Genomic DNA, 16,758 nt, shown 5'->3' with positions numbered 1-16,758 from the left:
TATGGGGGGGGACACAAAATAGCATTAGGTTGGAATACAATCTGGATGTGTTTCTTTGAGGCCCGTGGATGGCAGTGGACAGCTACTGCTACTCTGATGCTCTTGTTTTGGTTTGTGGTAGAGGCTGAAATGGAGATTGCGAGATGCAGAAATTTCAGCTCTATGATTAGAAAGTTAAGCAGAACTAGTATTTGTGAAATTACTAAAGAATGTGACCAGAGTAACTCAATACTAAAGCTTCTGACCTGTCATATGGATGTGAGCATGACGTCAACACTCAACTTAATGATACGTTTAATTGCGATTGGCAAGCATCATCTCAAATGCCCACCATGTATTAGACCTTGCAACACACATGAATTGATAAAGCATTGTAGAACAGGTCCTTAGTGAAACCTGTCACATGCTGCAGAAACAGCAGCCAGAAGCAAGGATATCATTTGTCAGATCTCATTTTTGGTTACCCAAGAAGCTAGGAGAAAGCTATTGTTGAGTACAGCATATGTGTGACACTGACCTTTTTGGGCTACTGAGAAGCTTTGCCAGTGAAGAGTAGCCTTCTTTGATGAATCCCAGTTCTAGCAGTACAGCTCCAGCAGACATGCAGGTGTAAAGATCTCCCACCATCCCTTGTGCAGAGAACAGTCACAGATGGAGTGTGATGGTGTGGGCTGCCATTTGGAACGGTAGAAAAAGTAACCTTGTTTTTGCCAATGGGCGTTGAAATGTATCTGAAAACATCTAGACAGAATCATGTTCTGCCACACTTCAAGGTGTTGTGCACTCTCACACCCATACACTTCAGAAAGACTGTGTCACTTACCCCATAGCCAAAAGCACAAAATGGTGAAAGAGAGAAAAAAAAAGGCCTTTAACTACAGAGTGGAACCATATGATTTGTATAAGACGTTGTATAGGAAATAACACACAGGATCATCTAGAGATGGAGCCAAGAAAAACAAGCATATAGCCTGCAACCTCAGAGCAGTGAAAGAGCACAATCTTCTATAATTATCAGAACGTTGATACCACACCAAATTGCAGCCAAGCATAATCCAAAACCCATGATAACACATTAAAGCATACAAATGCATGGATTGTAGACCTAACAGTAATGTACTTGCATTTATTCATCTAATCTATTTTCTAACTGCTTTATCCAATACAGAACTGCAGGGGAGCTAGAACCTATTCTGTTTAGCAACTAGCACAAGACCGGTTGTGCTAGTTGAACTGACACAAGGTTATCACAGGACACACAAAGACACAAACACACACACACACTCACACCACAGCCATTTCTTTACGTTGCTATTTACAGTAGCCTACCAGTACTGTACAGTATGTGTTTGGATTGTGTGAGAGTTGAGTAAAACATGACAGTAAAAACAGGTAGGAAATCATGCATTGATAAACACACAAGTACACACCATACAATAAATTATTATTACATGATTATAACACAATCAGGCTTCCATTCCAAGAGGAATCATGGCTTCCAAGTTCCCACATTATGAAATTTGACTCAAGCATTCCAGTACAAACAGCATGAAGCAACAGCAGGAACCTTTTCTACTAAACTGAAACTAGCTGTGGCAGACAGAGCAAGAAAAGCTGAAACTCCTTCATTTTGAAACTCTTCACATTTCCCCAATGTGTGGATGACTTAAAGACAAAGTAAGATATTTTCCATCTCAAAATGACTAAAGCAAGTTGTTCTGGGTACAGAAAGTGTTGCACTAATTCTGACAATATGGAATACCAGTCATTTACAATATAACCAACAGAGATTCAGAGAAAAATAAAGTTCTTATTCAATCAACTCCAGTTTAAACCAGCAAGGGATGGTTGAGATACTTTAGTTGCATTTCTGTCTGTGGGAATATAATTTGGAGATGAAAAAACTTCAGAATTATTTACAGAACTTCACAAGTAAAAAAAGTAGCAACAAAGAGAATTTGTCTTTTTTGCATACACCAATTTGCTCTTCATGAGACACACAGACAGGGAGAGAAGCTTGGGGTCAGAGCACAGGGTCAGCCATCGTACGGCGCCCCTGGAGCAGTTGGGGTTAAGGGCCTTGCTCAGGGGCCCAATGGAGTAGGATTCCTCTGCCGGCTGCAGGATACGAACCGGCAATCTTCCAGCCACAGGTGCAGATCCTTAGTCACAGAGCCACCGCGGGGCAGATAACTAGTATTTTAAGCTGTCTTTCTAACATATTGTACTTTAAGACTTTTTATCAGCACACAAAATAGTGTAGTAAAACACCATCCATTTAATCGAATCAGTTCCTGTCAGTCTGGTAATTTCTGACTTTTAACCATATGAAATATGAGGGCAGAGTGATTTAAAATGCATGTTGTATTTGAAAATTAATAATACACCTGAGATGCATTAATAGTTGAAACATATTCTGGAAATGCAAACCTGCAATCGCTACACCCCATCTTCCAAAAATGCAACTCTGCCACAGTTACTACATTCTGTGGTTTTGAGGTTTTAATTTCAAGGACCATATATACAGCTGTCAGCAACACACACAAAGGTAAAAACTGACAAACTGTAACAGAACCCCAAAAAATGAAAGCTCTATAACGCTGAATTTGCTTTCATATTTCTAATTTAATTTAAATGTTAATTGTACTTGAGAGTAGAATATTCTGTACTAGTCCTTATTCTTGCACTGCATTTTGTTTTCTGAAAGCAAAAACAAACTATCAGTGTTAACAAAATCACTCATTAAACTTTACAATTGTGTATAAAAATCCCTTGGATTTAGATTGATGTATAAAACAAGAGGAATTAAAAATGCAACAAATGCTTGGGTATTATTTGTAAATGATAAAATTACATAATTTAAATTAAAAACTAGTGTGGGCTCAGAAAACAGGAAAGCACTCAAGAAGAGGCCTGTAGGGCTGGCAAAGACTATCCCCACTGTTAACAAACTGACCTGTAAAATCAGATATCACAAAAGATGCTGAATGGCCACATGGTGCTCAGATGAAGAAGAGTTGGAGTTACCAACCAAACTATTCTGGACGAAAAATGCTCTTCAAGAAATTTTGGAAAATATGAGATTAAACCTTGTAAAAATATATGTACAGTGTATAACCATTGGTTTTTTTTTAGAATATCCTCTTCCTCTTTATAGCTTTTGATCTCTAAGTTACAGGTCTCAATCTGCCCTTCATGCAACTTTGAAACCATCCTGCAAGTTTCTTTGTGATCAAAACAATTCCGCACCTTTTGTCTGTAAACAATTTTGTTTGCAAATAAAAAAAAAACATCCACGAATAAAATCACAATTCATGAGACAGTACACTGCACATTAAAACACTATTGTTTTATTGTTAGAAACAAACAATGCGGAAACCAGTTACTTCCCAGTAATGTGATGACAGGAATGAATTGGACACGATTTTAGAGTGCAATCTACTGTAGGGGTTTATGAGTTTACAAAATCTTCTGGCTGAAAAGACCCTCCTGGATATAAAATGATATAATATAATGCTCAAAAACAGCACCGCAACATTTGTAACATTCTCAACACTCAGTCAAGACATTTTCGTCATATCCAGGATTTTGACTGATTATTGAGTAAGTGTTGATCATATTTGTTTGATTTCTAGTGAAGAATGTTTTTTTTTTTCTACTCTGAAACATCTAAGAGGACACCAGCAGGGTCCTGGCACAACAGTTTTGGGAACCCCTGATCATACAGGGCAGACGGATATAGGTCTTTCAGCCAAAGACATCAAACAATGAAATGAAAGTGTTTTAAATAGCTTCTCTAAAACCATCAGAGCTGGCTTACTCTCTCTCAACCACAGCATGGTGAGAGCCAGACATATGGGTCTTGTCTGATGAGATCCTTGAACAAATATCGAAGCCATTAAATGGTTTACTTATCACTGGTTTAATAGTTAATGCATTCCATGGAATGTTAAGCTGTACAGGATGCAGACTGTATTGCCGGTATGGTGCGCGCTGCTCTCTGCTCATGCCTTCCCTAGCCTTTGGAGGCGGCGTACTGACGCAGCAGAGAAGAAATATCCTTGGAGTCGGTCACCTCTTCCGGCAGAGATCCCTCCCTGTCCTTGATTGACGGGTCGGCTCCGGCTTGGAGCAGGAGCTCCACTATATCGGCAAACTCGCATGCGGAGGCTGAGGGGGAGGGGGGAGTGGGGGCACCCAAAAACGACACAAAGGAGGAGAGCCCGTTAACACTTGTGACAGACCAAGAACAAAAGCAAAAGCACAGAGGCCACACTTCGGCCACATCTTTCTATAGAGGTCAGACAGGTCCTGAATGAGAATGTGAATTCTTTTGTGTACTGTAGCGGGAACTCTCAGGCTTTGTGTCTCACTTTCTCTTTAAGACGTCTTTTCCTTTGCTGCTAGTATCGTGTCAGGAGGAATGCAAATGGATAAATACTGAATGGCAAGAGAGGCTCATGGTTTAGCAATACAGACTAGGGTGCATCGGGCCCTTGATTTGACTCCAGCTCAAGAAATCTCTAGGGGACTGTTCTAACAGTAGAATTTATGGCATGCAGTAAACCCTCAATTAATCATTTTCTAGCACAGTGGCCCCGTGCAAAGAGAGGTGAAAATGAATTTTCATTCTCTACTATTTGTCTCCTGGAGTTCATCGCTTATGTTTATTAGTCATTTTCCCCTCCCAGCAGAGGGGCCCATTGGTGCCTGGCCCAGGCAGCAGCCCGCTGGAGGGCCAGATGGCTCCTCTGGATGAAGGGCTCAGAGGACACAGGGACCGCCTCCCTACAGGGTCATGTGACTCTGGGGAACGAGAATAGCTTGATTTCCTCTGGGAGGTCTGGTGATTATTGCAGTTCACCCACCCCCCCCCCACAGACACACTCTGATCAGGAGAGACGGAGGACCCAGGCAGCTGATGGATGATAAGAATCTGGGCAGAGAGGGCACGGCCACGGCTCGCAGTCCCAAGCCCACCCTGCGATCGCACGCGCGCGTGTGCTTCACTGTGTATGCACGGGGGGCATGTTTCACACCCGCCTCTTTTTGAGTGATCATAATTAAACATCATTAACAGAGGGGCGGAACCCTCAAATAACATAAGTAAGTCACTGGAAGCCTGCATAGCATGTTCACAAATGTCACCTCTAGACTCGACACTCTGAGCTACAACTGCTATGTCATTAAGCTTGTGAGGAATGAGTGGTGTCTGTCTGTGTGCTATAGAGCAGCTTTGTGACATATGGCTTTATATCTGCCTGCATGTGCGCAGGTGTAATTGATTATGTGCCCCTCAGTCCCAGTATGCATATAAAAGAAATTACAGACATGTTTATTTAATCATCGTCAGGAACATTACACCAATGCTCCTCCCAAAATGAATGACACAAGAAATAAGTAGCACCTAAAATACAGCTCTCATTAAGGCTCAAGTATGCTAGTGTATCTGTCTCACACAGTACAGTGTGCCACCTGAATCTCAGAGAAACCGTTGGTGCAAACTGTAAGCTATTGGTTTTTCACAGCCACATCTGGTTAACTTGCACAGAAACCTGTTAACTGTTGAAACCTGTCCACTGCTATGTAAAAATTATGGAACTATCATATTAATTATTTCCATTTTTGGAAAGAAAAAACAGTATCTGTGTTGTGAGTGTCTAGAAGAAACCAAAACTGCCAAAACCAAATTTCTAAAACTCAACGGAGAAAGTTCTAATTTCTCTTGGGCTTAAAACTCAGGAATGGCAACAAATAGTAAATGCTTATACTTTGTGCTTAAATTCCAACTCAAGAACGTATTCCATAAAAAATGTCCTATTACTACAATTCCAGTACAATGTTTTTGTATTTTGTATTTTTATTTTGTTCTAAATAAATTACTGACATTAATCATGCCAGACCTGACATTTCATGACCACTTACAGCACAGTAAATGATAATGGTCAGACGTGCATTTGTGATTAATATCAGTTGAATCTTTCAAATGAGGTATTCTTACCATAGTGTAAAGCAGTCTGGCCTTCATCATCCTGTGAAAATAAAAAAAGAACAAAGATCATCAAAACTGAGCACCTGAAGAAAAGGAAAATACATAGAAATACATCCATTTAATTTAATTTTATTTTCAAGCACAAACTGTTTCACAGTATTGCAGTTACAGAATGCAAGAGGCAAATAGGCACCAATGGCAGCAACCAAACAGAATAGTCAACTATAAACTGTTGAGTGCATGACTTTGTATTTGGTTAATCTGTTTTCTTTTGGTAGTTCTTTCTGTACATAAATTTGGCATTTTTAGAAACAATCATTGTACATAAATTGAAGAAATGAACTGAACAAATCCTAGAAGATTATGTTATCCACTTTAAATATATTGTACAGTATATAATATCAAGCTACGCACAAGTTAAATATTAAAAGAGAAGTAACGGATGGCTAAGAATGATACAAAGCATTTTTAGGCATTTGGTGAGAATGTTTGTCACAAAACAAGGAACAATGGAACTGTAATAAAGTATTTTTAGGCCAGGCTGTTTTGCCATGTTAAATGAAGCTGGAAAGACAAAATCCTATTCTATTAAGAAAAGAATGACCCCAAACACACTTCCAAGACATTTTTAACTTTTTGAAAATCTTTAAATATTGTTGCAAAGACTGATTGACTTTGTTCCTGTTTCAGGCCCTGGAGCCTCCTTTTTTAGCCATGGAAAGAAAAGGTAAAAACTTTATATCCAAAAGGTCTGGAAAACACCAGAAGTGTTTAGACTTGGGGATTATATGAGACGATTAAATATTGATTTTTCTCTGAACAATTAAGCCACTTTAATTGAAAATAGGGCCTCAAACAACCTGGACACTCAGAGCTGTATCCACATCATGTTATCCAGACAACACCAATGTATCTGATGCACAAGGGTTAAGAAAGCATGACTAATCGGGGAATTAGAGCTCTGTTGAGAAGAGCTAAAAGGGTGAATAGGTAGGGCACTGAGAGTCTGGGGTCGTCGTTAAAGGTTTCACCATATAAAATGAATTACCAGCAGAGCTGCTCTTTCACGCAACTCAGCAAGTCAATCTGTGTGAAGAAGCCATCCAGCCTGCTCAGCCCACACACGCATTATATGGTGAAGAAGACCAGAGGAGACTCTGACCGAGGATAAATAAAAGCACTGCTCAAGATGTGGGTCAGTGTAGGTGTAAATCCTACAATTAAAGACAATTAAAGACCTCCGCCCTTTCTATATGTGACATGCAACAGCACCAGGAAATTAACTGTTAATGTCCAGTTAACTTTAGACATTTCACCTAGATAATGATGACAAATGGCAACACTGTGATTATATAACACTACAGTGGTACCATGTCTTATATATAACCTATCTTCATGGTTACCAGTTACATTTTTTAACACTTTAAGTTGCCGGATACTCAATAGACGAAAGGGAGACTAAATTCCTGGAAAAGATAGCAATTCTAACATTATACTTATACTAATTCAAGATAACTTTAATAAAGAAAGATACACTGCAATATTACCACTCCTCTCTGTTCACAAAACTGGAACTCTTCCAAGAGTAAATAATGAGCAGAGAGATAGAAGTAGTGTAGATATAAAAAGGGTGTTATAAAATTGCTTTAAAAAGGTAAAGTTTTGAAAAACTAACGTTTCCCATTTGACTTAACAGTGCAGGTGACTACATTTATGCCAAGAATGTCTAACAGTTCAAATCCTTCAGGTGGGAAACTGAGATTTTTTGCACTGTTAGAGGCAAAGTCATCTTTTAAAAAAATGCATGCCTGATATGTTTAAATTCAGTTAAACCTTAAGGGAGTGCAAACTAAGGTTGCTGCTGGAGGAGGTGTTAGTGGGGCCAGCAGGGGGTGCTCACCCTGCGGTCTGTGTAGGTTCTAATGCCCAAGTATAGTGACGGGGACACTATACTGTAAACAGGCGCCGTCCTTCGGATGAGACGTAAAACCGAGGTCCTGACTCTCTGTGGTCATTAAGAATCCCAGGGCGTTTCTCGAAAAGAGTAGGGATGTAACCCCGGTGTCCTGGCCAAATTTCCCATTGGCCCTTACCAATCATGGCCTCCTAATAATCCCCCTCTAGGAATTGGCTACATTACTCTGCTCTCCTCCCCACTGATAGCTGATGTGTGGTGAGCGTTCTGGCGCACTATGGCTGCCGTCGCATCATCCAGGTGGATGCTGCACATTGGTGGTGGTGGAGGGGAGTCCCCATTACCTGTAAAGCGCTTTGAGTGTCCAGAAAAGTGCTATATAAGTGTAAGCAATTATTAATTATTATAAATTACTTTCTATAATGTTTTCTAACTTATTAGAATATATATACTGTATATTAATAGTTCATATATTAATAACTGTATGTTAGTCATTAGCTGAGTCATAGTCATGTAACAAAAGAAATACTTCTTAATTACATTTTCTAAATAACTCACACTCATATTATTATACATTTATTAAGTATGATTTGCAATACCCTAAAAGTTCTGCTAGATGTTTTATTGGTACTGTAGATTTCAAGGTCAAAAGTCAGAACACATACACTCCATTTTTAGGACAGCTAGCAAAACAGACCTCCTTGTTCTGGATTATTACCATTACTATTTTTTGCCTGCAGAAACCTTCTCAATGTGCAAATAAAATAAAATATTCTACCGACAGTGACCTGCACTGGCAAACTTGTTATTAATTACAAGTACTGCCAAACTAAAGCAGATCTAAAAGGAGGTGCAAGAGGAAAAGGAAACTAATCCAACAATAAGGATAGCTTTAACAAGTAATGGGATGTATTGAGCAAGGTTCTGAAATTTTTGCAGCCAGGTGCAAACCTATTCTTCCAGCAGAACCGCCTTCAGATGACAATGTGATACAGGAAACTGTGATCCACAGCTCATAGTCCGCATACGTCCCAGGTACTGTCTGAAACTGAGATCCATCTGACTGAGGGCTCTTAATATGTCAGTTAGAGCAGTTCCAAACACTTGTAAACACTTCTTTTAAACTGACCTGCTTGCTGACAAATGTAAAAAATGAGGAGTCTTGTAAAAGGAGCAGAAAGAATGTTAACTACTATTTCTGATCTCAGTCTGCCCTTTTGGTAAAAGGGGAAAAACAGAGCACATAGAATGTGAAAACTTTGATCTTCTTTACAGTATAGAAAAGCAGATTCTACAGTCAATAATTTACAAGGTTCGTAAGTCTCTGCTTGTTGATGTTCTGTGTGCGCTGCACAGTGTTTCAGAATAAGCACAAATTCCATAAGCTCCAACCCCTCCTGTGGTCAGGCGGGCAGCGAGTGGCTTCCCCACAATGCGCTTTTAGGCAGGAGCTCTTAAACAATCCCGAGACTGATCCGATTGTTCCCCTGTGGACAGCCAGCCCAGGGGCTCACTCTAGAGTCACTGATTGGATTAACAGCTTAATTCCCAGAAGATGAGTGGAATACTGATGCCCCTCCGTGTGAGCATGGCTGTAGCTTGCATGTCTCAGCCACAGTTGTCACATTTAACCCCTCGTCCTGCCCGTGCACAGGGCGCCCAGACCTGGGAAAACAGTCCGTGTTTTAATATATGCTGTCAATCAGGCACGAGCTGTCTCATTGATCTGATAAGCAAACCAAATAAATTACATTACAAGACTATCTACAACGACTCTTTCTCTGAGCAGTATGAATGCATACAAAATAAATGTTGAAGATTTGACCAAATTAGAGTTTCTGTTTATCACATTTTAATGGCACTGTGTACATTATAAAGTTTAGATAAGGGAAAAAAACAAAGAGAAAGACAGAGATGTTACAGCACAAATATATTTTTTGTTCTTAAAAAAGGTTGACAGTTGTTTTCTAAAAATGGCAGAAGGCAGGTTTTTATGCACATAAATACATACAGGAATAATTAAACTGTAAGGGGTTTAGTGGCACTAAGCTTCTTTCAGTAATCTCACTTGCAAGCTCTAGAAAGTCACAGCTAACAAAAACGGGCACACAACTCCAGTTGGAAGGATACTGGAAACATTAGCACCCCAGACCCTTAGGACAAAGTGAGGGAAAATGGAAAACTGGAAAATGGTCTTCTGAAAATGCAGCATTATTAATCTCTACTTGTTGCTGATGTAACTCACCTGTAATTACCACTCTTTAATACACATATTAACACAGGATGTCTTCTCTCAAACACTAATTCAGTACAGAGCGTGGTGGGGTCTTCACGGGACCTTTGATTCCCATTATACAGGAACGATTGTTTCTAAAAATGCCAACCATGGCACTGATCATTCTAAATAACCATGTCGTCCAACTGGTAACAGCAGGAACAATGGATTATATCACGCACAAGGGAAAAAGTAGGACTTAAAATACTTCTTAAAATCTTTAGATTTTATTTTCCGTCTTCCTTGGGCTCCCAAATGGTTCAAACCAGTAAAAATACTTCTCCGGAGTGTAGTTCGAGCCATATAAATGCAGACTTGGGCTATGTCTTTATAAGGCTATAAGAAGTCACTTCTTTACCCAAAGGGATGCAGGAGCATGGAACAAGCTAAACAGCCATGTTGTAAAAGCTGACATCCTGGCTGGATGACAATTATCCACTTACGTCCAAACAGGCAGGATAGGATTGTAACCCACGGTCATTCACATAGTTGTTTTTTTTACATTTTATCTAAAAAGTGTTTGCTTAGTCTTGAATTTTTGAATTTCCTTTGCAGGTTTGCAGCTACAGCATTTGTGAACCTCTATAGTTTAAAAGCTATACTAGAATCTAGATTATATGTTAGTAAGAGCAGTGATCCCACTACAACGATACAAATATCTGCATTACCTGGATGTATACAGCTTTCAATTTTAAAAAAATATTTTTTGTGCAATTTTATTAAAAGCCTTATGAAAATCTAAATATAGCATATCATGTTTGGATACATTACTGTTGTTGCTTCTTCAAAGAATTCTTGAGTTTAGCAAGACCTACCTTTTATAATTCCATGTTGCCTATCCCCTGTATGTATAGGTACTACATTAAGAATGTTCCACCCAATGGGTTTTATTTCTTTTTATCTTTAGAGACCACTGAAAGATAAACCTTCTGGTTTACATTGCAACATAAACCACAGTGATGATCAGAAATCAGTAACAGAAGTGGCTATGACTGCTGTACTAGGCAAAACTGAAAACGAAATAAACTTGACTTTAAAGAAAAATGAATACAAATATCCCCACAGAAGTAAATGAAGTCAACAATAAAGATCATCCCATCCACCCACTCTAGCCACTTTATCCAGTACAGGATTGTGAAAGAGCCAGAGCCTATCCCAGCAAGCAATGGGCACAAGGCAGATACACACTGGATGGAGACGACAGTCCATCACAGGGCACACACAGACACTTGCAACTGGACCAGTTTTCCCAGAAGCCAATTAACCTACCAGTATGTCTTTGTACTGCGGAGAAAAACCCATGGCAACATAGATAGAACATATAAACTCCTCACAGATAGCACCCAGGACCCCAGCACTGCAAAGCTACCGTGCTCTGGCAATATTCTTTTATAGCACATAAATGATTCACAATCATACATGCTCATATTTCATAGTGGTAAGGTCATGTTTATATGGAGGACCTCTCTTCTTCTCAGTGCAGAACTTGCATCTACTCTGGCAGAATTATGGTTTGAGTTCTGTATTCTTTGACAAGCTTCTGTAAGCCATTTGCTTCAGTCAGCCCAGGAGATGTCATGTACTCTTACTTTTCTAAATACCACAGAAACCACTTAGGCTTGTGAAGGGCTAAGATAAATGTATAAATGTAATTAAACATTCACGGATATTTAGTTTTTTTTCTATCCTTTTATAACCCATAAAGTTTACAATGCCAATGTAGAAGTGGTCGACTAGTATGGTTCACTATGTGTACAATTTTTAACAATTTCTGATACTCCACACAATAAGGATTTATGAGTTGCAAGGCTAAATTAAATTTAGCATATGTGTCCAGTAGTAGTCTAATGTCTTTCAAGGCGAAAACATATGCATAAGAAATCCATTTCCTCCTCAGAAGCCCTGCTTTTAAGTAGTCACTCCGGTGGCCCAGAGCGGAGGTACTGAATAAGTATTAGTATGGCAGCTATTTTACTAGACTCATTAAAGAGCTCTAACGTGAAAACCCCGCTCGGAAGCCACAGGGCCGAGGGGGGTCAGCGCCCCTTGTTTTGCAGAGCGTAAGCTAATGCTTCATGAGCAGCTTTATGGAATCAGGGAAATTGGATTGTCCCCCCATTTGGTTTTGGAAAAAAAAAAGCTGAAGCATTGTTATTCATCCCATTATGGAAAAACAAGAGAACCCTTTTTAAAATGTCACCAAAGTTTTCCTTGCAGTGCAAAAAAAAAAACAATATCTGGAAGGCCCTGAGCTGTGCTGACATGGCTATGTAGGTACAGGCTGTGGATTAGAGGAACAGTAAGAAGGGCTTGTTCAAAGCTAGACTGAAGTACAGCAAAGACTATAGTGTATATAGAACCCAGTCTTATTAATATGAGCTGCTGAAATACCACCAAGCACCACACAGAACAGATGCCAAGATTTTTACATCTGGCAACAGGTCTTGTGCATCAAGCAGAGCCAGTTGCAGACGTCCACGATGAAGGACACTGTATATGACGCACAGCAAAATAATTACAGTGCTGCTCATTATAATATGGCTGTTTTCTGTGCCTACAGTTGTTTCACAAATTGTGCACACGTCCTCTTCTCACTGAAATTCATCTGTACTCATATTTTACCAGGACATGACACTGTTTGAACAGTAGGTACCAGTACCTTAAAACATAATACATTTTAAACCGAGAGCCGTTCAGTCCATCCTTCATCTTTCATTTACAAAAAGAACACTGATCCCAGAATGATGCACCAATGTTTCTTTGAGAATGCAGAAGAGTCATCTTCAACTAAACGGCTTGGTTTGTTCTAGACACCCACAGCTTTTTGGAGGGCAGTCAGTCCATGGGACCTATACAATATTTGAAAATGTGGAAATCAAAAGCATATTTTTCACTATTATTTTTCTTCACATCCAAATCTTAATATAGCCGGAAACATAATTCATTCAAGAATCATTTTCATACACAACATTCCTAAGAGATGATACTATAGGCTTGCTTTAATTTGCTCAGAAAATTAGGAAGCAGAGCACGCATTTCCCAGAACAGCAACAACTATAGTACCACTACAAAACTTGTTACTATCACAATAAGTATGTTATTGATGAATATGCTAAGTGCTCTAGGCAGCCTACTTATAAAGATACTGCTATCTCAGGGTTTCTTATTATAAGTTTGAGAGATGGAACGAGGTTTTAACAACAAACGCACAACTAAAAGGATACAGTAGTATCTTAATATCTCACTGGAGCAGAAAAAAAGCAGTTTCTTGTATTTACACATATAACTCAAAATATAATCTCATGGTACTGCAGGAAATGCAATAGTAGTTTCATCTTTTCAAACCATAAGCTTTAATTATAACTCTACTGTTTACTCCTGCTACAATTCTGTACACATTTTTGTCAAATCAGCTCCAGGCAGAGACAGACCTAGTATTTAAAGCTGCTATTGAATCAAGTGGTGATAAGTGAAACCAATGTCTCTAATAAATTGCCTCAGTTTAGAGAGCAAATACTGCTATGCCAAAATGCCTGTAGCCCATTTATTGAACAGTTGTGACAAGCTCATTTGTACAAAAGTTCTGTCTTCTTATTCAGTTTTAATTAAGTATTGCACATTTAATGCACATGCACAGATGGGTCTGTATGTGGTTTCTTTATTTTGTGTGGCAAAAGTATCTAATCACTCGTATGAAGAATTAAGTTAAATGTTTACAACAAAAATGGATTTATGTAATTGTTTAGTTATGAGCTACGGTAAATAAGGAATAAAAGTGATTAATATCATATATTATCAGCTGTAGTCCTGATTTAGGGCCAGTCTCAAAACAATCCTCTTAAAGAAGTTAGAATGAAGATAGCATGCAGAAGAAACTGGTGAAAGAGGTACATATTGTCCTGCAGTCTCTTACAGTATAATTCCTAGTATACTCTGAATATACTCTGAATGGTCTTGTATAACTCAGTAAAACTGCAAGGAAAAATACTGATGTATACTTTGTCAGCTGTGCAGGGAATGACTTTGGCTGGAGATGACTTTGTCAGAGACAGGTCTTATTGGCCGTTTCATTACAGCAGGGCGTACTAATCACAAAGTATCAAGAGAAAGTGGGATTCATGTTATTTGTTTTAACTGTTTAATATAAGTTAGTGATTACTGTTGTGTCTTTAAGTTGATCAATGTCATTTACATTGATTTAAAGCCAATGCCTTAAGTACTTTGATTACATAAGGGAGGGGTACTTTTTAATCATATATACTAAATACTGTAGTACATTATGTGACAGTATAGGAATGGACTTGGATCCACGCGAATTTGGTTATTCATGACAGTTCTCTGCAACGAACCATTGCAAAAGTCAAGACCCCACTGTAAAGCCAAGTGCATGTCAGATGCTTGTACAATTTGGCATCAACAAGCGTGAAGGGGTCTATTCTCTAGTTGATATCAAAATCACCGTATATGTGTTCCAGTCCCACACAATAAACGTGCCTCTGTGTGTTTTTAAATTTTTCGATCAGACCATGAGGTTTTCATATGACAGCAACTGTCCTTTCAGGATTTATAATAAAGAGGTCAAAATAAGATGTATGTATTTCAGAGCCAAGGCCCCATTAAAGGATCATCTCCAAACTGAAATGTTCTTATTTAATATGAACACTTCTGCTGCATAATGTCCAAAATTCATGATGTACTGTATCATGCAAAATTACAGGTTCTGCTGTTCTTAGCACTGCACTGCATGCATCTAAGGAAAGGCTCCTCCTAAGAAGAAAAGGTTTTATTTAATTACTTTGTAATGATCAAAACAGTTTAGACTTTTGTTTAAATCTAAGCATCTTTCCAGAGCTCTGATCTGTTTAAGAAAGACGCTCCTTAGGAACAGAACGATAGCTAACAGCACAGGACTCTCAAAATTGATCTACAAGTCAAAAGGCTTTCTTCTTCAGAAGCACGCAGCCTATAATCATCCATGTGACCAGAGAATGGGGTAAAGTAATTAGCCACAAGATGACCAAAGAATCAGCTATGCTCTGAGAACATGAACTCAAAAAAACAGAACCTGGCCGATTTCAAATAAAGTTAAAGGGGCATGCTTTGTGTGTGTAAGTGCTGGAATGCGTGAGGAGGCATTTTTGAAGATTCAGATAAAGAAATACAGAGGCCATTTGGAATTCTGCAGTATGAATAAAGCAAATGGCCTCCAATGATACACACGCAGCCAAATGTTTTTTGTTCTTACAAGCTACTACAATCCTGTAAAGTCTTGTACAGTTATGCTAAAGACAAATGTCCATCCAAAAACATTATTCATTCCCCAAATGGTTCCCCTCTCGTGTCCCCCATTTTCAGTTTAAAACTAAGGGAAGCAAAGATCAATTCATGCACCTGTAACCAGACTTTCCTAAGTTTTTAATATGACAAGCATTCTGCAAAAAGAGAAGAAAAAAGTCCAGGAAGCACAGCAGTTGTACATCCAATTCTGCTCTATTCAGATGCTAATGTAATTTTGATGAGCACGCACTGTTAATCATAAGCAGGAATAAAAACGAAGGTCCCCTTTACAGAGTCTAACTGATCTAAAGGGCGTTGTATGCTTGGCTTATCAATACTTTAAAATTCAACTCAGATGTCCTTTGTCATAATTTTTCAAGATTGTGAGGATTATGTGAGATGAAGATCAGACCCTCAGAAAGTAAGATCCTGGTTACAAATGATTGATGAAGGCTTCTGTCTCTACTGGATGTCTGACCAAGAGTGACACATCTGAGATTTTTTCCCAGCTTTTTAAAGCTGTACTGCCAGGAACCATTTTGCCAAAAACACTAAAACCAAATTGAACACAAAATAAATATGAGTTAATTTGGAACTGAAGTGCTCCTGTCTTGAGTGGATGGGTCTAGAATAAAGTACCTTTCTCAATGACACATACTGTAAGTCTGTCCTGAGGAACCTCAGAAGCCTCTGGCAATTGATGAAGACCCCTATTATCACATTCCCCTTACAAACAATACATAAACCATGATTTGATGCAACAGAATCACAAACAGAAGACACAAACACCAGAATAGCCCATATTGAGAGGGTGACGCGTCAATTAGAAACTACTTTGTTTAAAGCCTACAGCTCTTCAAGGTGGCCAAAAGCTTTAAATTCTTTGTTACTCACTCCAATTCACCATTAAGTAAAGTTGACAAGCAGACAACATTAAAATAAGCTACATGTAGCTTTGTAGAAATAAGACTAGGAGGTGAAATCAGCTGGCAGGATGCACCTCCTGTGGCTCACAAGGAGTACTGCCAACAAGAGAAAGTTCCAGAGAGGAGCAAAATCACTCGGTACATGGTTTAATTACATGGATTATGGTCTCAGGAAAGACTTAAGGATCAATCTTTACTCTCTATGCAAAAAATGGCGAAGGTGAGATTATACTGAGGTATTCAAAATTCTAAAAAGAAGATATTTAAAATCAAATTCAGAAAGCAGAAGGTGAGGACATATCCTATGTGGACAGTTTTGCACCAACTGTAGAAATCACTTTTTTTTTTTACAGAGAACAACTGAAGTACAGAA

General features: G+C 38.8%; 1 protein-coding gene across 1 annotated transcript in view; it reads right to left on the bottom strand.

Moving 5' to 3' along the window:
• Nucleotides 1–3,334: 3,334 nt before the first annotated feature.
• acbd6 (acyl-CoA binding domain containing 6) overlaps nucleotides 3,335–16,758 on the bottom strand; it is a 70,771-nt gene continuing 57,347 nt past the window's right edge. Inside the window, exons 7-8 of the mRNA XM_088927635.1 lie at nucleotides 6,002–6,032; nucleotides 3,335–4,170 (exon numbers count right to left, since the gene is read on the bottom strand). Of these exons, the coding sequence (XP_088783761.1) occupies nucleotides 4,016–4,170; nucleotides 6,002–6,032 (186 nt within the window). The 3' untranslated portion in view covers nucleotides 3,335–4,015. The remainder of the gene's footprint in view (nucleotides 4,171–6,001; nucleotides 6,033–16,758) is intronic.

This window comes from Atractosteus spatula, chromosome 11 (assembly GCF_055471065.1).
Source record: "Atractosteus spatula isolate fAtrSpa1 chromosome 11, fAtrSpa1.hap1, whole genome shotgun sequence".
In the NCBI taxonomy this organism is placed as follows: Eukaryota; Metazoa; Chordata; class Actinopteri; order Semionotiformes; family Lepisosteidae; genus Atractosteus; species Atractosteus spatula.
Note: the sequence above shows the minus strand (reverse complement) of the source record. Positions and strands in the feature narration are given on the sequence as shown.